The 26,546-nt window shown below is 41.1% G+C and overlaps 7 protein-coding genes across 7 annotated transcripts; 4 read left to right on the plus strand and 3 right to left on the minus strand.

Annotated features, from left to right (window-relative positions):
- Positions 1–332: 332 nt before the first annotated feature.
- LOC6554906 (large neutral amino acids transporter small subunit 1) lies at positions 333–4,211 on the plus strand. Its single transcript, XM_001981555.3, has 6 exons — positions 333–1,381; positions 2,011–2,524; positions 2,765–2,965; positions 3,046–3,195; positions 3,361–3,538; positions 3,607–4,211. The coding sequence occupies exons 1-6, from the start codon at positions 933–935 to the stop codon at positions 3,666–3,668; spliced, it is 1,554 nt and encodes a 517-aa protein (XP_001981591.1). The 5' UTR covers positions 333–932; the 3' UTR covers positions 3,669–4,211.
- A 2,193-nt stretch (positions 4,212–6,404) lies between these two features.
- LOC6554907 (carbonic anhydrase 2) lies at positions 6,405–9,726 on the plus strand. Its single transcript, XM_001981556.3, has 6 exons — positions 6,405–6,593; positions 8,310–8,422; positions 8,488–8,578; positions 8,670–8,938; positions 9,007–9,157; positions 9,335–9,726. Exons 1-6 carry the CDS (start codon positions 6,539–6,541, stop codon positions 9,589–9,591), a joined length of 936 nt encoding a protein of 311 aa, XP_001981592.1. The 5' UTR covers positions 6,405–6,538; the 3' UTR covers positions 9,592–9,726.
- A 2,964-nt stretch (positions 9,727–12,690) lies between these two features.
- Positions 12,691–14,345, minus strand: LOC6554908. The gene is made up of 5 exons (XM_001981557.3): positions 14,109–14,345; positions 13,855–13,947; positions 13,641–13,797; positions 13,164–13,297; positions 12,691–13,103 (listed from the first exon to the last, which is right to left on the minus strand). Exons 1-5 carry the CDS (start codon positions 14,185–14,187, stop codon positions 12,751–12,753), a joined length of 816 nt encoding a protein of 271 aa, XP_001981593.1. The 5' UTR covers positions 14,188–14,345; the 3' UTR covers positions 12,691–12,750.
- A 1,461-nt stretch (positions 14,346–15,806) lies between these two features.
- On the plus strand, positions 15,807–20,244 carry LOC6554909 (fibrillin-1). The gene is made up of 3 exons (XM_015153754.2): positions 15,807–16,235; positions 16,712–20,097; positions 20,153–20,244. Exons 1-3 carry the CDS (start codon positions 15,979–15,981, stop codon positions 20,206–20,208), a joined length of 3,699 nt encoding a protein of 1,232 aa, XP_015009240.2. The 5' UTR covers positions 15,807–15,978; the 3' UTR covers positions 20,209–20,244.
- Positions 20,245–20,249: 5 nt separating this feature from the next.
- Positions 20,250–21,597, minus strand: LOC6555079 (protein takeout). Its single transcript, XM_001981559.3, has 4 exons — positions 21,332–21,597; positions 21,019–21,268; positions 20,767–20,900; positions 20,250–20,689 (listed from the first exon to the last, which is right to left on the minus strand). The coding sequence occupies exons 1-4, from the start codon at positions 21,456–21,458 to the stop codon at positions 20,328–20,330; spliced, it is 873 nt and encodes a 290-aa protein (XP_001981595.1). The 5' UTR covers positions 21,459–21,597; the 3' UTR covers positions 20,250–20,327.
- Positions 21,598–21,905: 308 nt separating this feature from the next.
- LOC6555080 (circadian clock-controlled protein) lies at positions 21,906–22,987 on the minus strand. The gene is made up of 4 exons (XM_026984030.1): positions 22,867–22,987; positions 22,548–22,794; positions 22,360–22,493; positions 21,906–22,304 (listed from the first exon to the last, which is right to left on the minus strand). The coding sequence occupies exons 1-4, from the start codon at positions 22,949–22,951 to the stop codon at positions 21,994–21,996; spliced, it is 777 nt and encodes a 258-aa protein (XP_026839831.1). The 5' UTR covers positions 22,952–22,987; the 3' UTR covers positions 21,906–21,993.
- A 1,996-nt stretch (positions 22,988–24,983) lies between these two features.
- Positions 24,984–26,457, plus strand: LOC6555081 (extensin). Its single transcript, XM_001981561.3, has 2 exons — positions 24,984–25,165; positions 25,533–26,457. The coding sequence occupies exons 1-2, from the start codon at positions 25,154–25,156 to the stop codon at positions 26,226–26,228; spliced, it is 708 nt and encodes a 235-aa protein (XP_001981597.1). The 5' UTR covers positions 24,984–25,153; the 3' UTR covers positions 26,229–26,457.
- The last annotated feature ends 89 nt before the right edge of the window (positions 26,458–26,546 follow it).

The following is a 26,546-nucleotide window of genomic DNA, read 5'->3' on the forward strand; positions in this document are numbered from 1 at the left end:
TTTAACTTTACTCTTCTGTAAGCCCAAATAAACCAAGTCGTCTTAATTTTAATAATTAAATTAGCGAATGTCCATTTTTAGCGGAGCTACACTCCTAGTGATGTTTACCACCCATGATGGTCAGTTTCTAAAATGTTAGTCTCCAAAGAAATACGCTTTCTTCCTGTGTGCGGTACGGTACACTCCCATAGATCGCGCCTCTGCTTGTTTAAAATTCGGCGACTGTTCACACATACGCGACCATTTTCAGTCCTAATAATATAAATAGAAGAAACCACTTCTTAAGATTGGTTTTTAAAAAACTAAAGGTGAACTGACAACAAAATATATTTTTAAATATATGCATCCCAGCAACAATTGGTGATTCCGAGTCAGCCAGGCGCTGGTCACACTGCGGCGGTGCTCGGGAAAACGTGGGGTTGAAATACCTTTGACCGATAGTGTGCCAATTCCACAATTAAACCGCAAAGTTTGCACAATTTGGCGGTTACCTCGATGTCTGCTCTTATTTACCAGACCCATTAACCGAATTCCGCGAGACGGAGTGTGAATTTTCGTTCAAATCGCGAGTTTTATGTGCGAAAGACTCATCTGCAGGGTGTGTTGTTGGTGCGAGCGAGAGGGCAGCAAGCGAATAGCCGACCAAAACAAACTAACGCTAGCCGGCGGAAAAGGAAGAAGAGGAAGAGCAGGAGTAGATAAGCCAAATACAATACAATTGAAAAACACCTTAATAAACATTCACACACACACACGCTCACACGCGGAGTCACACCCACCAACACACTTGCCTCGTTTAATCAATTAACGGGACAACGGGCAAAGAAACAGTTACAGTTCGCTTTCAGACGTCGCGTGCGAAGATTGTGTCACAGAGCAGTGGGATAATAATACCATAGTCCTTGGACACAATAGATACATAAATAGCCGCCATGCCCGCCGCCGATGAACTGCAGTCGCCGTCCAGCGAAATGGTCCTGCTGACCCCTAGCTCCGGCAATCCTCCCTCCAGCATAGCCCAACCAGTGGCCAATCCTGCCGAGAAAGCCCAGGGTCGCGAGGGATCCGCCGAGTCGGACAGCAGCAGGGTTGTGATCAAGAAGCAGCTGGGCCTCCTCGAAGGTGTGGCCATCATTCTGGGCATCATCTTTGGATCCGGGATCTTTGTGTCACCCAAAGGCGTTATCCGGGAGGTGGAGTCCGTGGGCGCTTCGCTGGTCATCTGGGTGCTCTGCGGACTGCTGTCCATGATTGGTGCTCTTTGCTACGCGGAACTTGGTACTGCCATACCAAAATCTGGAGGGGATTACGCGTATATCTTTGAAGCGTACGGATCGCTGCCGGCGTTCCTGTATCTTTGGGATGCCATGATGATATTCGTGTGAGTTTTACTGGTCAATATTGTTTGAATATTCTCGAACATTTCGTCGCTAAAGTTTCCTTATCTGCATTTGCTGCGAAAACATAACTACAGTATCAAATTGCTTTCAGTAATTGATTTCGAATTACCATATTATCGCCAAAGGGAACTTATTGAAGTAAAAGTAATAGCTCATTAACGTTTTCTTATAATTCTAAGTTTTTTTTTAACATAGATATTTAACATAAATTGAATGTTACTACAGAACTACAGGGTAGTACTACAGAACCTGATTTTCAGGCAAGGTCAAGTTCAATAACTTTTCAGATAAGACTAGAAAGATGGAATACTTCGGATCGGTGTGGATGCAGCTGCTTTTTCAAGGTTAAGCCATGGACTGTGTATTATAGCCGTAGAAAGTGAAACGGGCCTTATCACTTAATCTACGCTATATAAATTTATTTATTGAGGCAGTTCCGCGAGTTCTGCATTGAGCGATTTATTGGCAGCTATTTTTGCGGTTTAGTTTCGGCGATAAGCACAAATATCTGCTTTTCCACTTTTGCATGCGGACATTATCAGCAGAACATATGTCTGAATGCAGTCTGCAAAAAAAATGTCCACTGATTGTGTGCTCTTATCTCTTGCAGACCTACGACCAATGCCATAATGGGTCTGACCTTTGCTTCCTACGTGCTGGAACCCTTTTTCGGCGGAGCCTGCCACATTCCCAAAATAGCGCTGCAGCTGCTGGCGGCCATCACCATCTGCTTCCTCACCTACCTGAATTCGTACTACATGAAGGTGACCACCAAGATGCAAAACGTCATCATGTTCACCAAGATCGCCGCCCTGGTTATGATCATCCTGGTCGGTCTGGTCTGGATGCTAATGGGCAACGTGGAAAACTTTACGAGGCCCTTTGAAAACACTGAGACTGATCCCGGCAAGATGTCGGTGGCCTTTTACTCCGGTATATTTTCGTATGCCGGCTGGAATTACTTGAACTTCATGACGGAGGAACTGCGGGATCCATATCGCAACCTGCCGCGTGCTATTTACATCTCACTGCCTCTGGTCACCGGCATTTATGTGCTGGCCAATGTGGCTTATCTGGCCGTGTTGTCGCCTTCGGAGATGATCGCATCCAATGCCATCGCTGTGGTGAGAACTTAGCGACCTTGTCCCGATTGGCAGTCCGATCAGATTAGGCAGACTTAAAAGAGCTGTATACATAGTTATTTCTTAAACATAATGCAAGCCCTACAATGAACTATTTTTGTATCTTTAAATCGCTAAAATGCGATCCATTTCCAGGAATGTTAATTTATTTGATCGGAATCGGAAAAGTCAATTAAACCAGTGGATTTTCAAATGACTTTAATTGATCAAATCTCTTTACAGACCTTTGGCGATAAGATTCTCGGCGTCTTTTCACTGATCATACCCGTCATGGTGGCTATCTCCGCCTTTGGCGGCCTCTCCGTTCACATCATGACCTCCTCTCGCATCTGCTTCGTGGGTGCCCGCAATGGGCACATGCCGGCGATTCTGTCGCACATCAGCGTGAAGAGCTACACCCCGCTGCCGTCGCTCGTTTTTCTGGTGAGCTGTGCTTCTCAATTAGCGCACAAATGATATTATGTAATTAAACCCTAATTGATTTGACTGTTTTCCTCTGGCAGTGCTTTCTCTCCATTGTGATGCTGGTGGTGAGCGACGTGTATGTGCTGATCACCTACGCCAGCATTGTGGAATCGTTCTTTATAATGTTGTCGGTGTCGGCGGTTCTATATTTCCGCTACACCCGTCCCTGCATGGAGCGGCCAATTAAAGTGAGTAAAGCGTAATCAGTGTTGCCAATTTAGACGTTGTATAGCCAACAAAATCTCTGTAATGATAGAAAATGTTTCAAACGTTTTAAATGTAAATACTTTGATTAGATCTAAGAGCTTAAGCTTTTTGTAACACAAACCTATCTATATTTGTTGCTTTGACAGGTCGCCATGTGGATTCCCGCCCTATTCGTCATCGTGTGCGCCTTTCTAGTCGTCGTGCCCATCTATGTGGCGCCCTATGAGGTCGGAATGGGGGTATTAATCACCATAATTGGCATACCGTTCTACTACGTGGGCGTCGTGTGGAAGAATAAGCCGAAATGGGTGCAGAGCACGATTGGTGAGTAGCCCTTCACATTAACCCCAATGTGTGCCATTGTCCGACATTTATATGGTTTTCCTTTGTAGACTCGCTGACCTTCACTTGCCAGAAGCTCTTCATGTCCGCCAAAGAGGAGAAGCAGGACTGAACTGCCTTCAAAATGACACAAAATGGAAATATTGGAACCATTTTTCAAACGATCTAGCTATTTGGCCTTCCAAATGACTACCAATTAAATCTCTATCTTGATGTGAAAGCTTGAGGACAAGAAAGCTTGGCTCGCTGAACCTGAATACCAAAAAACGAAAATACCTAAAAAAGCGTAAGACCTGACCTGTACATCACAAGGACTGGAAAAAGAAGTCAATACTATTTCATATTTCTATATTTATATTTATAAACCATGACAAAAACGTTTACCTAAAGTGCAAATTCTTCGAATAGTAGTTTAGTATTGATATTTAGCTTAACATTTATTTTGCACTGAGTAAATTCTAAATCTAAACCAAAGTAAGCCAAAACTGTTTGCCAAAGTTGCGATATTCAGGTCGATATTTGCCATATAAAACAGTTTCATATCATTTTTTGTTGCTTATTGTTTAAATATTTGGTTATTGTTTTTGTCCCTCATTTTACTACCTAAGTGCATTGCATTGCAGTTTGTAATAAAGATTTTTGTACGTTGCAACGAAGCGCTTTGAACTCAATCTTTTAGGCGCTGCTCGCGAAAGTATGCCACAAGATTTCTGCGAAAGATAAAGCAAAACAATTGATAACGTTGAATTGATTGAGCATTGCGTGGGATGTAAGCCCATGCCTTCGCTAATCAATTAGGGCTGATAAGTAATGGGTCTATTTTAAGCCATTCACGACGGAGAAGTCGCGATTTTGGCCAAAAATAAGTCACCGCCTGTCGCCCCCATTGACATTTCGGACAATCGGAGGCTTGTGGGATGACGCCAACGCTATATTCGATCACTGATAGAGTATTCTGTGCGGATCCAGGCCCGCGTCTAGGTGTTTTTAATTGATAAAACTGGTGCGCTTATCTGGGATTCTCTGCACGGTTCGCAGGTGCGCCCATCTATGCGAAATCTGGGCGAGAGTAGTCGGCTGATTTGTATGCGCCGTATTCGGCGTCTCGTTTAATGTCTTTTTAAGTATTTATATGCAGGGAGGATGTCTAGTTACCAGATCGCTCGTAAAATCGTCTCAATCGGAATTGATGTTTTTTATTATGGCCAAATAATTGAGTTATTGCGACTGGCCGAGCATCTCAAGTGCGTTGGGAGGCTCCCGAACCGTGGTTGTAACTGCTTTATTACTAATATTAGATGTTAGATGATTGCTATCTCACAAGTTGGGGCCTCAGATAAACAATAGTCTGCTAAAAGACTGCTAATTGCCGGCACGTGAGTTCCGCCTCTAAAGAAGCCACCTTTCGCTCTTTACAAACTATTCCACATTTATTGATCGATGCTGACAGTTGACTTAGTGATCGGTATGGAGGCGTAATCTAGCAAATATTGATTTATTCTGCTTGACGTTTGCATAATCAATTGCATGCTAGATTAAATGGAAGTGCCTCAGACGACGAGGAGTTCCTTTTGAGCCAAACTGCTCATGTGATAATCATGCGATTATACTCCGACAAATATTGACACCTTTTGGGCCATAATTTGGGCTCTTCACAATCGTGTTCAAACAATTAAATTAGCAGCGGGAAAATACCTAAGCCGAATGGACCGAATAGAACCGGTAACCGAATCGTTTGCGAAACTAGCTTACCTGATTCAAATTTGATTATTCTTGTGATTTTCTTCTTGAAGAAAAACATATTTCTTATCTGTAGTTTACATATCATTGTTATTTGAAGAGACTAAGGGTAAAATCGATCACCATATTGGTTCTGATATGTTACTTGAAAGAATCTGAACTGCATTAACATAATGCATACACATCGTTTCACAAATAAGAAGTACACCTTTTCCATCGCAACTTTCCTCAAGCTTTTTATGACGGGACTCTGACAACTGAAATCCCACTCTAAACCTTGGCATTCAAAATGTCTGGCCTATGATATCTGGACAAGTCAATTGCAAATATCCGACTTCGTGTGACTACTGAATGGCCACCATAAATATATAAATAGATATCAGAGTGCCTTTATATATGCAATTTTAAACTCTATCAATCCCACATGTGGATCACGAACTGCCCATACATGTGTAAGCTCAGCGTTCTGTAACGCATGAAAAAACGGCTCAGATCTGGCAAAATAAGCTGAAAACGCTCCAATTCGTATAGCCAAAACTTGAAAACGTGCGAAAATCGCTCAATGAATATTCCCCATTGCCTCGGCAGCGAACGATCGGTTGGATTTTTTTGAGGACTCCGCTTTTAATTAGCGACTTTCGACATGACGTTGCCGCGACTTGTTGGCTTAGTAACGCGAAGTGAGTAGCCGAAAACAAACAAATAAATCGGCAAATTGTATGCAAAACAAAATATTATCGTGAATGATCGAGGGCGGCATTAGGTGCGAATTATGACGAGTTTTACCCTTTGATTTTGGCCAGCACTGATCGACATAATGACGCCCTTTCGGGCTTGGCGGTACCATTGAGCTTCCGTGACGTTGCGCATACGCCGTGTTTGCCGTGCGTTAAGTATACGCAGGGTGGTGCAGCCGTCTGCTGCTAAGTGGGCGACTTAGTGGGGTGGCTTGCACTATGTACCGATCCTCCAGTACCTCGCCAAATTCCCATCGATCGATCGATCGTCGGCTGTTCGCGCGACTCTTTTGCATTGGTGTGTGAGTACGTATCTGTGTGAGCGGTGCACGCGCTTCGGGCGGGGATTTCAGCTTTCGAATTTTCAAGTAGTTCGTTGACTGCCCGCTGAGGAAGTTGTGAAGGTGCTCCGGCAGCGAAACGTCCGCGCAGTCTAGAATCCGTCACCCGATCGGAAGGTGCTATAGCCGCTCGTCAGGAGTCAAGAACTTGCAACGGAATCACCATGAAGTTGGCCGCTTTCTTCGAGGCTTCGTTTTTGCTAATCTGCTGGTCGCAAGGTAATTGCATTGCCATTTTTGCGAAGTCCTGTGACTCACTCGTGTTTGTCAGAGTCTGAGCTGTCCAGATAGATATAGTGAACCAGAACAAAAATAGCCATAAATTGATATCTGTTCGTGGGAAGTACTTTTCTTTACGAATTAACGGTTTGTCATACCCCCAGGCAACTGTGCACTGAGAGAAAAGCTATCCCATTTATAGCAATTTTAGTTTTGTATTTAGATAATCTAAATATTCGGCGTATTTTTAAAGTTTCTTTTCTCTTTATTACTTATTCCCAATAATTGGTGTATATTTGATTTTTAAAATAGAAAGAAATTAGTTTTCGATTGGTTCTATTTGTACATTTCTTTCGTGTCTATTACGAAATGTCAATACGATATTGGTGGGATCTTGGCATTAGCAGTCATAAGTACACACTTCACGAAGCTAATTCTGACCAGTTAAATGGTGTTCATTCCACTTGAAACTGTCAATTAGTACATTTTATTGGCCGCCGCATGATTTAGACGTATTGCTGTACTTGAAGTTGTTGATGCCTCTGCTTTTGGCCAGACATTAGCACTTCAAACCCCATTCAAAATGTAATCTGTCAGCTGTGGGTAAGCTCTATAAATACTATTTACATGCTAAATGGAAATCCATAATCTCCGTGCTAAGACTTTGAAGTATTTATTTATTTCCCGAATTAGTACGGACCTAAAAGATCGATTACAACGAACAAATGCAAATAATAGCTCGAAGTAATATGTTTATAATATATAAAGTGGATGACATAATGCTCGATGGCCATACCTGACAAAATACTCAATTTAACTAATTTCAATTTATTATCTAAGACTTTGATAGCCGGGACTGAAATAAATAATATATATAAATAATAATATACGTTACCACAAATAAACAACTAATTAGACTAATTCATCAATCGACGAGCAGTGCACACAAAAATATGTGCTTTACCGACTTATCGACCAGTTGTGCAGACAATAGCACAATGGAAAACCATGTCATATGATATGTTAATTCGCAGCGAGCTCTTCAAACTGAAATTATCACCAATCACATGCAAATTAGCCGTTAAATAAGTATTTCCTTTCGCCTTGCAAAAGATTCCATGGAATTTGCTGCCAGCTTTCAATCGCGTTGGAAAATAATGAAAACTGTTTGCCTGCGCCATTATCTCGATCTAAATCAATATCAATCGCAGCGATATCTAATTATTGGCCCGAACGTGCCCTTGGCGCCCGCACTCTTTCCGAGCTTTCCCTGGAAGCCTCTTTACCCACTTTGTTATTTATTTGCCCAGCCATTGACTAAAAAAGAAAGAGACATTAAATATTTGCTTCGGAGCCCCATTTATTATGCCATAATTCACAAGTGCTCGTATATGTCAGAGATAGCCCCGGAAAATCGGGAGAAGGTCAGCCAAAGGGGGTGAATAGCACCCACGGGCATGGGCACGTGATCACTCATCAATCGTGGACTCAAGATCGCAGATTGCGGGAGACGGGCAGCCTGCAAGTGGGGAAACACTTTAATCATTTTGCCCGATTCAGGACTAAGCGCGCATTCCAGCGGCTAATTGATTGCGATTTTGTTGTGGACAGACTGCAAATAGTAAATCCAAACTTTTGTTCCGGAACCAAATGCTTTAAATAAGTGGCAAACATGAAGCATGCAATTTTGTAAATCACACATCCCTGCCCTTCCAGCTGTCAGCAGTCATGTCTTCGGCTACTCAGAGCCCAACCAGCGACGCTGGGCCCGCCATCATGGTCACTGTGCGGGGAAGACCCAATCCCCAATTGCCATCACCACCAGCCGGGTAAGAGCAGAAACTTAAGGTCCAGCCAAGCGGGAACCCAACTAAGCCTATTTGCCTCCTTTCAGACAATGGCCATTCATATGCCGGCGGTGGACATGATTGGCTACCACAACCTGTTGCCCTACCCCCTGAAAATGTTAAACAATGGACATACGGGTATGATTTGAGTTGATATCTATTGAAATTACCTATTTTTATCCAATTTGCGCAGTGTAGAATTAGTGCTAATTAATCCGGTGTTTCTCAGTTTCCATCAGCATACCCAAGGTGAATGTGTCTGAGGTGGGCGAGGATTTCCTGCCCTACATCCGAGGCGCCAAACTGCCCGGTGAGTTCGAGCTGGAGGGTCTCCACTTCCACTGGGGCGACAAGAACAACCGGGGATCCGAGCACGTCATTAACGACATCCGCTACACGATGGAGATGCACATTGTGCACCGGAACAAGAAGTACGCGACCATTGGGGAGGCTCTCAATCATCCGGATGGTGCCGCCGTCCTGGGTTTCTTCTTCAATGTGAGTGGTTAAGGAGTTTGAGGCGCCTGTGTCGACTGATTTTTAAATCGATTGTGTTGCTTACACAGCTCGACGAGGATGAGGGTCCTGGCCTGGTGACCATTAACCGGCATTTGCATCTGATTGCCGATGCCAACCAGGAGGCCACTCTCAACGTCACTTTCTCGCTCTCCTCGCTGATTTCTGGCGTGGATGTGGACAAGTTCTACACCTACAAGGGTAAGTATTTAAGCAATTCTAGTCTTATATTTTTGATCATCAGTGCATTCTATTTGCAATTGGTATTCAGTGAGCGCTTAAGGCGTCAATTCTCAACGATTTACTGACATCGAATCGATGTCTACAAGCGATGTTTATCTTTAATGTCACTCAACTAACACTGTATGTTGACTCTAGGTTCCCTGACCACACCGCCCTGTTCGGAGGCTGTCACCTGGATACTGTTCCCCGATCCCATTCCGATTTCGCCCAAGCAGATCTCCCGATTCCGTCAGCTGTCGGACACGCAGGATGGAGCGTTGGTGGATAATTTCAGGGCCCTGCAGCCAGTGGGCAATCGCAGGATTTTCGCACGCACAGGACACGTGCGCCACACCTCGATTGCCACACTAAAGCACGAGGGCGAATATCTCAAGTACGACTGGTTCTACTGATCTATCGACTCAAACTGGCAGCCGGATGTGGAGCACTGTGCCATCCCATATTAGGATACCTCTAAACTAAGCTTTTAATAAGTTACACTAACATTTAGTCTAGGCACTCACAGAGAATAAAAAGATTAAAAACAAGATAGAATGTTATAGTCGAGTTCCCCGACTATCAGATACCCGTTACTCAGCTAGTGAAACTGCAAACGAGATATTTCAACATTTTCTGGAATATCGGTAGAAATTGCAGATTTATCGATAGAAATTTACAAAACATTCATCATTCATTCATTTATTAATGAAGTATCCCACAGTTATGGACTGAGAACTTCAGTCTTGGGACATTTTCGACAACATCATAACATCAGAAAAATTACAAAAAAATTAACAAAAAAAAAAAATTCTAAATTTAAATGCAGATTTTTAGAGAATTGCTCCAGAAACATTTAAAGGTATGCCACTTGAAAATCGGAATAAGATAACTTGAGTTATGGACTTCAGAAATTCAGTCCTGGGCCATTTTTGACTTTCGACAACATCATAACATCCGAAAAATGACAAAAAAATTAACAAAAAATAAATTTCCAAATTTAAATGCAGATTTTTAGAGAATTGCTCCAGAAACATTTAAAGGTATGCCACTTGAAAATCCGATTAAGATAACTTGAGTTATGGACTTCAGAACTTCAGTCCTGGGGCATTTTTGACTTTCGACAACATCATAACATCAGAAAAATGACAAAAAAATTAAAAAAAAATAAATTTCTAAATTTGAATGCAGATTTTTAGAGAATTGCTCCAGAAACATTTAAAGGTATGCCACTTGAAAATCCGATTAAGATTAGTTTAGTTATGGACTTTAGAACTTCAGTCCTGGGGCATTTTTGACTTTCGACAACATCATAACATCCGAAAAATGACAAAAAAATTTTAAAAAAATAAATTTCTAAATTTGAATGCAGATTTTTAGAGAATTGCTCCAGAAACATTTAAAGGTATGCCACTTGAAAATCGGAATAAGATAACTTGAGTTATGGACTTCAGAACTTCAGTCCTGGGGCATTTTTGACTTTCGACAACATCATAACATCAGAAAAATTAAAAAAAAATTAAAAAAAAATAAATTTCCAAATTTAAATGCAGTTTTTTAGAGAATTGCTCCAGAAACATTTAAAGGTATGCCACTTGAAAATCCGATTAAGATTAGTTTAGTTATGGACTTTAGAACTTCAGTCCTGGGGCATTTTTGACTTTCGACAACATCATAACATCCGAAAAATGACAAAAAAATTTTAAAAAAATAAATTTCTAAATTTGAATGCAGATTTTTAGAGAATTGCTCCAGAAACATTTAAAGGTATGCCACTTGAAAATCGGAATAAGATAACTTGAGTTATGGACTTCAGAAATTCAGTCCTGGGGCATTTTTGACTTTCGACAACATCATAACATCAGAAAAATGACAAAAAAATAAATTTCTAAATTTGAATGCAGATTTTTAGAGAATTGCTCCAGAAACATTTAAAGGTATGCCACTTGAAAATCGGAATAAGATAACTTGAGTTATGGACTTCAGAACTTCAGTCCTGGGGCATTTTTGACTTTCGACAACATCATAACATCAGAAAAATTAAAAAAAAATTAAAAAAAAATAAATTTCCAAATTTAAATGCAGTTTTTTAGAGAATTGCTCCAGAAACATTTAAAGGTATGCCACTTGAAAATCCGATTAAGATTAGTTTAGTTATGGACTTTAGAACTTCAGTCCTGGGGCATTTTTGACTTTCGACAACATCATAACATCCGAAAAATGACAAAAAAATTTTAAAAAAATAAATTTCTAAATTTGAATGCAGATTTTTAGAGAATTGCTCCAGAAACATTTAAAGGTATGCCACTTGAAAATCCGATTAAGATAACTTGAGTTATGGACTTCAGAACTTCAGTCCTGGGGCATTTTTGACTTTCGACAACATCATAACATCAGAAAAATGACAAAAAAATAAATTTCTAAATTTGAATGCAGATTTTTAGAGAATTGCTCCAGAAACATTTAAAGGTATGCCACTTGAAAATCGGAATAAGATAACTTGAGTTATGGACTTCAGAACTTCAGTCCTGGGGCATTTTTGACTTTCGACAACATCATAACATCAGAAAAATTAAAAAAAAATTAAAAAAAAATAAATTTCCAAATTTAAATGCAGTTTTTTAGAGAATTGGTCCAGAAACATTTAAAGGTATGCCACTTGAAAATCCGATTAAGATAACTTGAGTTATGGACTTCAGAACTTCAGTCCTGGGACATTTTTGACTTTTGACAACATCATAACATCAGAAAAATTACAAAAAAATTAAAAAAAAATAAAATTCTAAATTTGAATGCAGATTTTTAGAGAATTGCTCCAGAAACATTTAGAGGTATGCCACTTCAAAATCCGATTAAGATTAGTTTAGTTATGGACTTTAGAACTTCAGTCCTGGGCCATTTTTGACTTTCGACAACATCATAACATCCGAAAAATGACAAAAAAAAATAAATTTCCAAATTTAAATGCAGATTTTTAGAGAATTGCTCCAGAAACATTTAAAGGTATGCCACTTGAAAATCCGATTAAGATAACTTGAGTTATGGACTTCAGAACTTCAGTCCTGGGGCATTTTTGACTTTCGACAACATCATAACATCAGAAAAATGACAAAAAAATTAAAAAAAAATAAATTTCTAAATTTGAATGCAGATTTTTAGAGAATTGCTCCAGAAACATTTAGAGGTATGTCACTTCAAAATCCGAGTAATATAAGTGGAGTTTTGGACTTTGGAACTTCAGTCCAGTAACATCAGAAAATCAAGATAGTTCTTGAGATCGGGGCGTTCATACGGACAGACGGACATGGCCAGATCGACTCGGCTATTGATCCTGATCAAAAATTTATATACTTTATAAGGCCGGAGAACGGGTATAATAAATTCATCGAAAGTCACCAATGAGCAAGTTTAACAGAAATCAATTAAAGTGTTAATTGGATAATATTTTAGGAATAATCAAATTGCTTAGATTAGTTTTAAATAATTATATTTAACTTAGGTGAAGGATTCATAGATATGTTATAGTTCCCAAGGCACTTTGAAGGACTTGGAATTTTATTTTAATAGAGCCCCTTTCATGTGATCATGTGAGATTTGCGACCATACAAGGCCAAGGAGGTGGGTATGTCCTCCACAAAGAAGCTGGCTGGAAACAGGACAAATGTCTTGTGGAGTAGATCTAGTAGTGTTCGCTCCACGGTTTCACGTACCAGTGGACACAGTGCCTCGAAGACATTCTTCCAATTGTCGTTAAAGAACTGATTGGTGCTTTCTTCCACCTCCTTGCTGTGCCCATTGAAGAGGTTATCCATTCTGGTGCGCACTTTGCCGACCTCCAATTGTACATTCACTGAAGTCACGTTGTAGAATGTGTAGCCGCCCTTCTCGTAGAGGCGCGTCTTGGCGCTCATCAGTATGTCCAGATCATCTATCAGCGGCAATACATTCGTTTATCTGCCATTTAGTAGCAAATATCATTCGCATTTACCTATTTCCATGACGATTTTTCCATTTCCCTGCAGAGGCACCAGCAAAATGCGACCGAGCATTTTGTAGTGACCATCCATTCGCATTTGGGGCAGATAGATCTTCGTTAGCCAGCTAAAATCCTTCTTGCTGACCCTGGTGGGAAAGTATAGATACAAGTTATACAACAATAAAAATATGTATTGTTTTTCAAATGTTTTACTCCTATTTATCAGTTTTTATTATTCAAAGATTGAGACTGGCAATACCACGTGCGCGAAACTAATTGATTGATCAATGTTAAATAGCATTTAATAGTCTAAATCGCGTTATGATATTATAATGTATACAGATATAGAAACGTAAGTGCATTATCAAATCGGAAAAACTCATGTCTGGGAGTTTCCCATTAAAGATGTTCGGCTATACGAGCTCAACGACCTCAATGGAGCAACTTTTGATTGCTCTTGACGGCTGGGTGGAATCGACAGCTACTCACTTGCTCTCCTTGATCACCATTTTGCCAAAGCCACTGATCAGCATATCCGTAAGATTGGCGGAAAGGGTGGCGACGTCGCTGTTAGCCTGCTTGAACACCAGCTGTTCCTGCCTCATGGGATCGATGGGTCCAAAGGATGCCTCTATTTCGGGCACACCTGGAGGATAATAACAAGTAAGTCGCTTAATTCGTGGCTAGCATATTGATATCTCACCTTTGACGAGCTGGTTCATAAATCCCTGTATGGAGCGAGTTGAGCACTTGGTGAACTCCGGTTCGTAAATCTTACATGACTCAATGTAGGAGGCTGCAAAGAAAGCATATTTATAAATAAATAAAAGTGATTAAATAGCACACACTATATATAGTATTTATTGGTTTTGCACCTTTAATAGTTTTCCGCTTTGGTACACTCCTTAAGTTGATAGCTCCAATAGTACATATTTAAATGTACTTTTGAGGACTTACGTTTTTCCGTGTAGAACGCAACGCACTGGTTTCCTTGAAAGCCGGCATGGAGCAGCATTAGTAATCCAATTAGGAGCATGGTGGAAAGCTGGCGTCACTGTCACTGCCGGAATCCCAGTCACAATCCGCGGAGATCCTTAATCGAGTTTACTACGCACGAGCTACGAATGAGATACAACTCGTAGTGGTGCCAGCTTTTATCTGGACCATGTATATATCCGATGCATATATATCTCGGCTGCAATTGATGAATTGAATCTGAAGTCTCTGGGTAATACCAGAATCGAGCCGTTTTCATTTGCTCGCAATGCAAAACTAAATTTATTCTATTTTTATTGCACGACTGACGAGAACGTCACATAATAAAAAAATTTCAATAAGTTTTCTTAAAAAAGTAATAAATAATGGAAATGATTTGGAATTAAACTTATACTTGTCGATAATTTTAGATAGAGAGGCGTATTAAAAATGTTGCTATTAAATTTTGTCAGATGGAAGATATTGAAATAACAAAGTGGATATTTATCAGAAGCAGCTTTTCTCGCTGTGTAGCTAACTTTAACTGTAGCGATTTTACCTTGCATCCGAACCGGTAAGCCAATTTAATATATACATAGCTGGAAAATACGCTGACAACTATGGCACGAACAAAACAATGTTTGTATCTTTGTATTCGGCTCTGCTCGGATGTGGGCAAACTTAATTGCTTGAACCGAGGTGCAATAAAAAGTTTAGATGCCATAATACAAACATTAAGTTGAGCGAGCATCTTTCAAATTGATCAAAATATGTTCCATATCTAATAACTGCAATATGTATAAATACATGGATTAAAGTTCAGTAATCGCTTAAATGATGTCATATTTTTGAGATTGCTGTGAATATGGCCTCCATCCAAAAATGTAAGATTGTGCGGGAATGTGATATTTTTGAGTCTCAAGACTCAAGAACTCGATAATGTTAGTGCCAGATAATTGAATTATGTCATGGTCTCGAGTATAAGACTTTACATTTACAATAACTTAAGCGTATAGCTTTATTTATAATAACCTCTTTGAAATAACCAATCACCCCTAATAGCTTTACAAGGGTATTGACATTTTTGTAAGAAGTTCGTAACTTAAATGTGTATTCTTGATCAGCACACAGTCGGTGTTTTTATAGATTCTCTGAGTGTTCAAACACATCAGATATGTTCGAAAATTGTAATCGATATATGTATCTGTAAGATAAGGGTACTTAAACCTCGCTTGACCAATGTAAACTTTTATTCTCATATTTCAATTCATTTTCTTGTGCTCTCTTATTTCGTTCTTATACACAAGTTTAGTTTGATAACACTTACATAGTAAAATAGAGATATGTATACCCTATAGTTGGTTGACCCGATTATTATATACCCTTCTGCTTACTAATTTTAAGACATAGCACCAATAGATGTTGATATTGTCAATGGTAAATATTGATTTTTTCCAAATTGTGGCAGCTTGGTATGTGGAAAATTTTGTATTATACATACCAAGTCTTGCTTTACAAATTGGAGAAAATATGGTAAATATTTGGAGTAACGACCTCTATAGCGATTTATTTAAGACCTTCAAATATTTATTTTTGTTTATTTTATCTTTGACAGACTGGGAGAGCAAATCTCGCAGTCTTCTTGTAAAGGAAAATAGAATTGCGATAAACAAGGGAGCTCCACTAACCGCTTGGTAAAGATCTCCATGAGGTTTGCTGAAATTGAGTTCTCGGATAAGTCCTCAGTTGTGCCAGTTGTGCTTTAAGCGAAATCGTTTGCAAAAATATTTGCGCAGGCCTCTTTAGTAATATTGTAATAGTCACCAGCATCGGTTGAATACTTAAAGCTACCATGTGGATTTGTAAAATTTTAATATACTCCCTGATCCTTGGACTTGTTGCGGCGCAGATCTGTTATGATGAACGTCCTAGTGGAACTCGCAGAGTAAAATTTAGGCGTTGCTGCAAGGACTACAAAAGAGTAAGAGGCCCTAGACTCAGATGCATTCCACAATGCAAAGTGAATTGTGGAAGTGGCTCCTGTACGAAACCAAATGTCTGTACCTGCCAGAAAGGATATAAAAACTTCAATAACGATCCATCTAGCCGGTAGGTAATACGATCCATGGACTTTACCAAAGCCAGTTAACTATAATTTAATCAGAACAGTTATGTATCAGTTAAAATAATTGCATCAGAAGGTTGCGTTTCCTGTGCTGTATTGCTTATTTATTCAGACCCCAGTCCAGTTGCCTGTAACTATAAATGATTTCTTTATATTCTGACAAAAAGTAGGTTATCCTAATGTGGAATAGCAAAGCTTTTGAGAAATTTCTATCGCCAGCTTTATGCATTACATTGCATTTATTTGTGTGATCAAAAACAATGCATGATAATGGCTATTTAATAAAATAAATATAATCCCATAACAGGAAGGAAATAAATGTTGATTAGGCGGTCATAAAAGGCATGGCATTGACTTTATAAAAACTCACATTTAGCGCCAACCAAATCAAATTTTTATAAAGTTTGCCGCAAAACATCGAATGGACCATTGATTTCTGAAGTTTCTTTTTTTCGTTCAGATGTGTGCCCTTCTGCGAGGGCTGCAATCGAGGAACCTGTCAAGCTCCGGGCCGCTGTGTCTGTCCCGAGCGCCACCTGATGGACGAAAAGACAAACAACTGCATGCCCCAATGTGCCAGTGGTTGTCCAAATGGAACTTGCATAACGCCGAACAATTGTAGTTGCAACCAAGGATACGGACTGAATGCAAGTACCCAGGTGTGTTTGCCAATATGCAAGGATAACTGCAGGGCAGCCAATGGCTTCTGCGCGGCGCCCAATCGCTGCGAGTGCAATTCAGGTTTCATTGCCAAGCCGAACTCCAAATCGTTTGAGTGCCAGCCGGTCTGCAAAAATGGCTGCAGCAATGGTGTTTGTCGGGCTCCCGACAAATGTGAGTGCAACAAATTCTACAGAAAGAACATCGATGGGAACTGCGTTCCAATCTGCGAAGACGGATGCGTGAACGGAAACTGCACAGCACCGGACGTCTGTCAATGTCTGCCGGGATATACGAAAATTGGGCAAAATGTTTGCTTGGCCGTTTGTCCCGCCGTCTGCAAGAATGGAGATTGCGTGGCGCCCAATGAGTGCCTCTGCAACGCTGGATACACAAAACGGGAAGGTGTCTGCACTCCGGATTGCAAGGATGAATGTGAGAACGGATTCTGTGAAGCTCCAGAAAAGTGTTCATGCAATGAGGGATATAAAATGGACAGTGAAAACAGGTGTGTACCAATCTGCTCCAGAGTATGTGAAAACGGATTCTGTGTTGCCCCAGAGAAGTGTTCCTGTAATGAAGGATACCGGATGGAAACGAACAACAGTTGTTCCCCAATCTGCTCAAGAGAATGTGAGAACGGATTTTGTGCTGCTCCAGAAGAGTGTTCCTGTAATGAGGGGTATAACATGGACAGTGAAAACAAGTGTGTACCAATCTGCTCAAGACGATGTGAGAACGGATTTTGTGCTGCTCCAGAAGAGTGTTCCTGTAATGAGGGGTATAAAATGGACAGTGAAAACAACTGTGTACCAATCTGCTCCAGAGTATGTGAAAACGGATTCTGTGTTGCCCCAGAGAAGTGTTCCTGTAATGAAGGATACCGGATGGAAACGAACAACAGTTGTTCCCCAATCTGCTCAAGAGAATGTGAGAACGGATTTTGTGCTGCTCCAGAAGAGTGTTCCTGTAATGAGGGGTATAACATGGACAGTGAAAACAAGTGTGTACCAATCTGCTCAAGACGATGTGAGAACGGATTTTGTGCTGCTCCAGAAGAGTGTTCCTGTAATGAGGGGTATAAAATGGACAGTGAAAACAACTGTGTACCAATCTGCTCCAGAGTATGTGAAAACGGATTCTGTGTTGCCCCAGAGAAGTGTTCCTGTAATGAAGGATACCGGATGGAAACGAACAACAGTTGTTCCCCAATCTGCTCAAGACAATGTGAGAACGGATTTTGTGCTGCTCCAGAAGAGTGTTCCTGTAATGAGGGGTATAAAATGGACAGTGAAAACAAGTGTGTACCAATCTGCTCAAGACGATGTGAGAACGGATTCTGTGCTGCTCCAGAAGAGTGTTCCTGTAATGAGGGGTATAAAATGGACAGTGAAAACAACTGTGTACCAATCTGCTCCAGAGTATGTGAAAACGGATTCTGTGTTGCTCCAGAAAAGTGTTCCTGTAATGAAGGATACTGGACGGAAACGAACAACAGTTGTTCCCCAATCTGCTCAAGAGAATGTGAGAACGGATTTTGTGCTGCTCCAGAAGAGTGTTCCTGTAATGAGGGGTATAAAATGGACAGTGAAAACAAGTGTGTACCAATCTGCTCAAGACGATGTGAGAACGGATTTTGTGCTGCTCCAGAAGAGTGTTCCTGTAATGAGGGGTATAAAATGGACAGTGAAAACAAGTGTGTACCAATCTGCTCAAGACGATGTGAGAACGGATTTTGTGCTGCTCCAGAAGAGTGTTCCTGTAATGAGGGGTATAAAATGGACAGTGAAAACAACTGTGTACCAATCTGCTCCAGAGTATGTGAAAACGGATTCTGTGTTGCCCCAGAGAAGTGTTCCTGTAACGAAGGATACAGGATGGAAACGAATAACAGTTGTTCACCAATCTGCTCAAGAGAATGTGAGAACGGATTTTGTGCTGCTCCAGAAGAGTGTTCCTGTAATGAGGGGTATAAAATGGACAGTGAAAACAAGTGTGTACCAATCTGCTCAAGACGATGTGAGAACGGATTTTGTGCTGCTCCAGAAGAGTGTTCCTGTAATGAGGGGTATAAAATGGACAGTGAAAACAAGTGTGTACCAATCTGCTCAAGACGATGTGAGAACGGATTTTGTGCTGCTCCAGAAGAGTGTTCCTGTAATGAGGGGTATAAAATGGACAGTGAAAACAAGTGTGTACCAATCTGCTCAAGACGATGTGAGAACGGATTCTGTGCTGCTCCAGAAGAGTGTTCCTGTAATGAGGGGTATAAAATGGACAGTGAAAACAACTGTGTACCAATCTGCTCCAGAGTATGTGAAAACGGATTCTGTGTTGCTCCAGAAAAGTGTTCCTGTAATGAAGGATACTGGACGGAAACGAACAACAGTTGTTCCCCAATCTGCTCAAGAGAATGTGAGAACGGATTTTGTGCTGCTCCAGAAGAGTGTTCCTGTAATGAGGGGTATAAAATGGACAGTGAAAACAACTGTGTACCAATCTGCTCCAGAGTATGTGAAAACGGATTCTGTGTTGCCCCAGAAAAGTGTTCCTGTAATGAAGGATACAGGATGGAAACGAAAAACCGTTGTTCCCCAATCTGCTCCAGAGGTTGTGAGAACGGATTCTGTGTTGCTCCAGAAGAGTGTTCTTGCAATGAAGGATACTACCAGGAAACTGAAAACAGTTGTACACCTATTTGTAAAGACGGGTGTGACAACGGGCTTTGCGTGTCTCCCAATGTTTGCAAGTGTGATGACGGATTTTTATACCTTGAAGAATATAAAAGCTGTCAACTTGAGAAAAATGTACTCAGCGTTGTGGATTGTGATCAGACCTGCCGAAATGGAACCTGCGTAGAAGGAATATGTACTTGTGGTGAATATTATAAACTGCTTGAGGACAATAACGGGCTGTTCTGTCTTCCGATTTGCGAGCCCGAGTGCCTCAATGGATTCTGTGAATCTCCGGGGTCTTGTGTCTGCTGGGATGGAGAGAGGCCGAAAGATGGATATTCTTGCCAATTTGCGGATTCTGTTGGGTCATTGACACGCCAGAAAAAGAATTCAAGACCCTTGATGTGGTTATATTTAACGATTGGTGGCATAATTTTGATCTTGGCCATAGTAACGGCATTGCTGATGATTTATATCTATAAAAAACGGTCGTATCACGTGGACAAGAACGGTAAACTGTAATTTAAATAGTTTTTGAATAGCTTAATGATTTTTCTTGTTTTCAGAGAGGGAATTCGGTGTATATTTTTCTCCCAAAAAGGTTGATATTATTAGAGCGTAAACTTTGATGGCATGCAAGTAATAAAATAAATAACATATGTATTCGTTTTATATTTTTTATTACTCAATTTAAACAAGTTTTCAGATGGCATACTACAATTGAACAATAATTAATTGCACTCATCTATTCTTTTTACCAAGCGCCGCCTTCGAACCATAAAGTTGCTCTGGCGTTGGTATGTCCTCAACGAAAAAGTTGGCTGGTATTAGATGGAATACCGTGGACAGTACGTCATAAAGGATGTTCTCCACCGTCTCAACGATTAGTGGTTTTAGGGCCTCATAAAAATCGCGCCAGTTTTCGTTGAAAAACTCATTGGTACTGCGCTCCACCTCCTTGCTGCGACCATTGAATAAATTGTCCAGATAAGTGCGCACTTTGGTCAGATTTAGTTGAACCCGCACTGAGGTCACGTTGTCAAAGGTGAAGCCACCCTTTTCATAGAGACGCGTTTTTGTTAGTAGCAAAATGTCAAGATCATCTGCGAGAATTTCAACGTGTAAGCTGCGCATTTGCATCCATACTCTTATTTAAATATTCAATTCAAAATTCAATTACCGATTTCGATAAAAATTTTGCCAGAGCCACTCAGTGGTATAAGGAGTATTCGTCCGGCCATTTCATACTTTCCGTCCAGTCTCATTTTCGGTAGAAATATTTTGGTCTGCCAGCCGAAGTCCTTTTTGCTGACACTGGAAATCAAAACACATTTATTTAGTTCGAACTTTATGGTCTCGAACAGCAGCAATAAGTAAATATAAATATAATTAGTCTAGCTCAGAATATGATTTTCATATTCTTAGTACCTACCGACTCTCCTTGACCTTTGTGTTGGCGAAACCCTTGACCACCAGGTCAGTCAGATTGGCTCTGATGGTGGCCACCTCGTTGTTATCCTGCTTGAAGACTATATCCCTGACTCTCATGGGATCAAAGGGACCGAACCGCTCGAGCACCTCCGGTATTCCAATGTTCAACTGATCGAGAAGCTTCTGGATGCTATTCGTAGAGCACTTGGTAAAGCCCGGTTCGTAAATCCGACAAGATGGCAGGAAGGCAGCTGGGCGACACGATTGGTTTACACTGAAAGGAACTGCGACTCTAAGGATATGTATGCACTTACGCTTTTCGGAATAGTAGGCAACAGCTGAAGCCAGTGACCTATCCATGGCGATATCATTCAGGCACAAAATGGCCATTACTGCACTCCAAGTGCCGAGCAAAGTGCGGCCGTAGCTCGTGCTGCTCATGGTGCCGTACTAGCAAGTAGTTAAGTATCTAAGTAGCTCAGGGAATAGTATCTGTATCTGAGGCTGATGCAGCGCTGCTCAGTCACTTCAAACGGTGTCACGGTTTGAAGCCGACTAGCCGGCTACTTGCTGCGATCCGGCGTTTTATTCTCAGCTGCCAAGATCCGAGATTCGAGTTCTCATATATGGTAACGACTTACAGCAACCTAACGATGCCGGGGCCAAGAGCAACTCATTTGGCTTAATATAATAACATTTTAATTCACCTATTTCCTGACATAATAGCGAATATACAGTGAGAAAAGCATCTACAAACTAGGTAATGCATTCTTATTAATAATAATACATTACAAATATTTGAAATATAAAATTGTAAGCTTGTAAAATTATTATTATACATTGTCACTAAAAACAATCAAGAATCTGTTATAAGCTCCAACACAGTTTTACTACTTATTTGATATTAAAAGATCTAGAACCCATAAAAATAGCATAACAAGTCCGCAATTATGGGTAGTGTTCCCCTCCGTAGCTTTTAATGGAAGTCTTTAATCAAATAGGTAGCTGGTACATAGGCAAAAGTCTTCTTGAAACGATCCAGGAGCACTCCGCCAACTGTTTGCTCCACAGCGGGACGCAGTACCTCATAGAATGCACGCCAGTTTTCGTTGAATAAAGTGTGGGCAGTATCTTCCAGATCCTTGTTGCCGCCAAAGAGATTTTCCAGCTGGATGCGGAATTGCTGGATCTCGCGGAAACTTACCTTTACACTTTGCACATCAGCGAAAGACCCATCTGATGTGGCTACCGGCTTGACAGCCAGTTCCAAGAATATCAGAGCATTTTCTGTATAAAACCGCTTTTTAGATATAACTCGCATAAATTGAAAGTAACATTTTACCAGATTCGAAGTATCCCTTGCCATGACCATTGAGATTCAGGGCTACCACATGTCCTTTGACTTTGTAATCGAAATTGAAACGCAGCTTGGGAACGGAGATCAAGACCTTGGCTACATAGTGATTGGGATCCCAGCTGAGAATTTTTTATGGTCAACCTTGATTTCGTCACAATATTTTAAAAGCTTACCTGGATTCCAAGACTAACGCTTGACCAGCACCTGCTACATAGACTTCCTTCAGATCTGCGTTGATAGCTATCGATCTGCTGGCATCCTGGGCAAATTTCACCCTCTTGATGTAAAGTGGATCAAAGGATCCCACGGCATTGTAGCCGGGAATTCCATCCTTCCACTGCCGGAAGAAACTCTGGAAATTTTTGGTCAGACAGACATTGAAGTTGGCATCGCCCACGACACAAGAAGTTAGGAAGTCGGCTGAAAGTAATACATTTAAGAATATTATTAACTTGTACTTTTTCAATAAATTATTCGAAGAACGCTCATTACGTTGCTCTGCCAGATATCTTGCTCCTTCAACAGCTGAAAGGAGTACGGATAAAATGATCAGGAACTTGGCTACTTCTATAATCATCCTGATGATTTAATTCCAAAATGTGACGACTACAACCGTTTTCTTTGAATGCTCTGATTGAAATGACGATTCTGTCTGGTCTCCGGTAATTTTATTCGAAATGGAACGCTTGAATGTATAACTTTTAAAATCATTTCTTTATTTTGCCGTTTTATATACATTTAGTTTATTAATTCCTACTCTGTTTTCGGTACAATTAGTAAGTAAACGAGTTTGTCCGCATTAGACTTGTTGTGGTCGTACAGGGTGCCTAAATCATTCGAGTCATCTGATGCGGTACCCTAGCCCGAAATGCATTAATTTCGACAAAATTACTTAGCCTTTGCCTCGGCGACGACTACACTTCCAGTTGTAAGAGCCAGCAGTTCCATACTTCTGCCATAATATATATATCTAGATACTTAGCCATATATTCTAGGCGGTAATTATCTCACTTTCGCTAAAGGCGAACTGGTTCTACAAGACCATTAAAAAGCGATGGCTTAGTATGACGATGGTAATACTGTCGGACTTATGTGGATTTGTGGATCTCTCTGAAGAAAATATATTTCTATAAATTATAGACGAAATTCTAGTAAGCTACCTTTGCATAGATGCATACTCAAGTGAGGAAAAGAAGCCAGCCGAATGTATTTAACTGCATGCAACCATGACCAAGGTCCGCGGTTCTTGGGTTAACGAACTTGTGGCTTTGTATCTACACAGAAAATAACGAGTTATGAATTATGTATCATGAGAATTTGGTAATTTTATATGCATGCATTTTTTATTATTTGCCACAGTGAGAGCTGGAAATCTGTCGATCTAAAAGGGGGACAGACAACATTTATTTCATGCATTGCTTTCTGATTGGGTACTTGCCCTATTTTGGACAGTGTAGAATGTGATTTTAACTGGATGAACGAAAATTATCCGAAAGGTTGAAATAACGTCAATATTATAATGTAGGTTGACTGCGTTTGTTTTGAATGTTGTTTGGCGACTTTGACTATTTCTTTAATATTAATTGGATTAATTTGTGAAATAAGAAGAAAACAGCGTATAAACTGATTTGAATTCTAGAAATCTACAAATGTCTAGCCAAATCATCGAATATTTCTTATTCGCTACTATGACGTAAACACAGCAACCAGTTTTCTTAGCCAAGGCATTGACTAGGTCAGTATACCAGCATATTAGTTTTTGAATTGCTTTCTTTTCCGTGCCCCAAGTGTGAGTTTTGACGGACTGGGAGTAATGGCTAAATCCGCTGTCAAATTGCTTGTTGTGGTTGCAGATTGCTATTGGCTAGTGCACTTCACTGGGAGCAAGGTGTTTGGCCAGGTATTTGCAATCGATTAGCAGCTCAGGGGGAATTGACTTGCATAATTGGAATGCTTAGCAAGTGCAACACTTCCGCACCTCTCAGTACTGGCATTTTATTCCTTTCTGGATTGTGGTTCTCAGAGATGGCAAAGGTACTTATTATTTGTAACTTGTATATTTGCTTGCTTTTACAAATCGATCAGACTTTTATTTATGTTTTTTCGACTCTCGAATACTATCTAAAACTTTGATGTACCCATATGTAGTGAGCTTTGAAACAAGTATCCAGTGCACCTAGTTCTCATCACTGTTGCTGCTCTGATCTGATCTCATTGCGTATGCGTGAGTGTTGCGGCCTGGAAGCATAAATTGCTGGCCAAGAATTCGAGTAGACGACGCTAACAACCTGATTGGAAATTGCTGCGCGTCGGTCTGCTGGTAAGTGAATTACCTGTAGAGGTGAGTGAGTGGGTATACCCACTCAAGTACTCACGTCCAGCTGGCTGCCGATCGCTTTCGATTTCTATGCTGCATTCCAAGCCAAGTCGAATCGAATCGAATCGAATCGGATCGGTTCTCGGCTCGGATCGGGAGCTCGGGTCTCAGTTAACGTATTCGTTTTCGGTTTCTGGTCGCAGCTGATCGCCAGATCCAGAGACTTCGGCTTGAAGCTTTGGTTTCTGCCATGGTTTTTTCCCCTCTTGGCCCGCCTTGGCAAAATGTTGGCTGCGGTATAAAAAGCGTTGCACGCCCTGTTTTTCTTTTGAGTTTGTCGTTTCGATTCGCAGAGTCTCGAGTGCAAGTGCAGAGCATATTTTCCATTTTCGCAGTGCATTACTAATTTGGGAGATTGGTGAAAACGGTTCGACATTGACTGTTGGTTCTAAGCTTGGCAATATGTTGGAATTGGTAAGAGGCTGCCAGTTGGTTTAAAGTGTTACATCCCATATCTATACTCCACATCAATATCGGTATGCAAAAAGTGTTTTCAGAATTTGCGCAGTGAATTTTTAGAATGCAATTCAGCCAACCGGTTTGATCAGATCAGTGTCTATGATAAAAAGTAACTAATTGCTGGCTTATTACTCAGCCATGTCCTTGAGTGAAGCTTTGTGCACTGATAATCAGAGCAGCTAATTAAGGTATTTAGCCCAAAGTGAGGCAATAAAGGCAAAGCTCATGTGTAATTGCTGTGTTTACAGATGGGTGTGACCGAAATAGTGATTTAATGATGCAAATGATTTCACTGTTCACCTCTTTGCTTTTCGTTTTGCAGACCTTGAGTTTGGGGCTTCTGCTTCTGGCGGCCCACAGTGCGTATGCGCAACATCAGGACTACACCACACCGGTGCCCATTCTCAAGCAGATCGACAAGCACAACGACGACGGATCCTACACATATGGATACGAAGCGGCCGATAAGAGCTTCAAGATCGAGACCAAATACGCGAATGGGGAGGTCTACGGAAAGTACGGCTATGTGGATGACCAGGGCAAAGTGCGGGAAATAGAGTATGGAGCCAGTAAGCGTGGCTTTGAGCCCGCTGGCAGCCACATCAATGTGCCACCACCCACGCTGACCAACAGTAATCCCTACCCCTTGGCACCCAACGAACTGGACGATGGCCAGTACCGCGAGGACCCCGCGGTGTACTACAAGGACCAGAAGTTCAATCGCCCCCAGTCACCGGCCAGTAAATTCAGTCTAAACGATTTTGGACGCGGCCAGCAGCAGGCCTACGCCCCGCCCCCTCAGCAGCCCGCCCCCCAAACGCCCTACTACAACCCAACGCCCCAGTACTACAATCCCCCGGCTCCGCAGCCCCGTTACTACCAGCCCCCGGCCCAGAACTACTATAATCCCCAACAGCAACAGCCATACAGGGGGTTGCCGGAGCAGCATCATCCCTCCCTGCGAAACCTCAACCTTTACACCGGTTCCTATAGCATCGACTATACGGGCCGGAAGTAAGAAGGAGCAGCTTTGGATGGGGGATCACCTTTGAGTTGGGCCAGAGAGTCAGGGACTGAAGTGTCCGAGGACAATGTCAACTTGTTACTGCCAAATAAATCAGTCACTCCGCACACCCCACATATATCTATTACTGTACCTGTTTATATATGTTCTTGAATGTGTGTAATAAATCGAGTTTCGAGACCTGAAGCGTTTACAGAGAAAACAAAAGTGTTCTGAAATCATAAAACGCAAATGGCATTTGGTGTTTAAGAGCGCTTATAAAGTGGCAAACTTGTATAATGAGAATGCAATTTATTTGCGTCAGCTTTTTCG

This window comes from Drosophila erecta, unplaced genomic scaffold (genome assembly GCF_003286155.1).
Source record: "Drosophila erecta strain 14021-0224.00,06,07 unplaced genomic scaffold, DereRS2 tig00000000-arrow-pilon, whole genome shotgun sequence".
NCBI classification, from domain to species: domain Eukaryota; kingdom Metazoa; phylum Arthropoda; class Insecta; order Diptera; family Drosophilidae; genus Drosophila; species Drosophila erecta.

Bases quoted from the DNA above. Each gene is read 5' to 3' on its own strand.
- LOC6554906 (XM_001981555.3), top strand. From the start codon at position 933: ATGCCCGCCGCCGATGAACTGCAGTCGCCGTCCAGCGAAATGGTCCTG. The intron at 1,382-2,010 runs GTGAGTTTTACT...TATCTCTTGCAG, and splicing joins GATGCCATGATGATATTCGT to ACCTACGACCAATGCCATAA. The intron at 3,539-3,606 runs GTGAGTAGCCCT...TTTCCTTTGTAG, and splicing joins ATGGGTGCAGAGCACGATTG to ACTCGCTGACCTTCACTTGC.
- LOC6554907 (XM_001981556.3), top strand. From the start codon at position 6,539: ATGAAGTTGGCCGCTTTCTTCGAGGCTTCGTTTTTGCTAATCTGCTGG. The intron at 8,579-8,669 runs GTATGATTTGAG...GGTGTTTCTCAG, and splicing joins GTTAAACAATGGACATACGG to TTTCCATCAGCATACCCAAG. The intron at 8,939-9,006 runs GTGAGTGGTTAA...TTGCTTACACAG, and splicing joins TCCTGGGTTTCTTCTTCAAT to CTCGACGAGGATGAGGGTCC.
- LOC6554908 (XM_001981557.3), bottom strand. From the start codon at position 14,187: ATGCTCCTAATTGGATTACTAATGCTGCTCCATGCCGGCTTTCAAGGA. The intron at 13,798-13,854 runs GTGAGATATCAA...ATTATCCTCCAG, and splicing joins TATGAACCAGCTCGTCAAAG to GTGTGCCCGAAATAGAGGCA. The intron at 13,298-13,640 runs GTGAGTAGCTGT...CTTTCCCACCAG, and splicing joins ATGGTGATCAAGGAGAGCAA to GGTCAGCAAGAAGGATTTTA.
- LOC6554909 (XM_015153754.2), top strand. From the start codon at position 15,979: ATGTGGATTTGTAAAATTTTAATATACTCCCTGATCCTTGGACTTGTT. The intron at 16,236-16,711 runs GTAGGTAATACG...TTTTTCGTTCAG, and splicing joins AATAACGATCCATCTAGCCG to ATGTGTGCCCTTCTGCGAGG. The intron at 20,098-20,152 runs GTAAACTGTAAT...TCTTGTTTTCAG, and splicing joins GTATCACGTGGACAAGAACG to AGAGGGAATTCGGTGTATAT.
- LOC6555079 (XM_001981559.3), bottom strand. From the start codon at position 21,458: ATGAGCAGCACGAGCTACGGCCGCACTTTGCTCGGCACTTGGAGTGCA. The intron at 21,269-21,331 runs GTAAGTGCATAC...CGTGTCGCCCAG, and splicing joins TGCCTACTATTCCGAAAAGC to CTGCCTTCCTGCCATCTTGT. The intron at 20,901-21,018 runs GTAGGTACTAAG...TTTGATTTCCAG, and splicing joins ACAAAGGTCAAGGAGAGTCG to TGTCAGCAAAAAGGACTTCG.
- LOC6555080 (XM_026984030.1), bottom strand. From the start codon at position 22,951: ATGATTATAGAAGTAGCCAAGTTCCTGATCATTTTATCCGTACTCCTT. The intron at 22,494-22,547 runs GTAAGCTTTTAA...AAAAATTCTCAG, and splicing joins GCGTTAGTCTTGGAATCCAG to CTGGGATCCCAATCACTATG. The intron at 22,305-22,359 runs GTAAAATGTTAC...GGTTTTATACAG, and splicing joins CAAGGGATACTTCGAATCTG to AAAATGCTCTGATATTCTTG.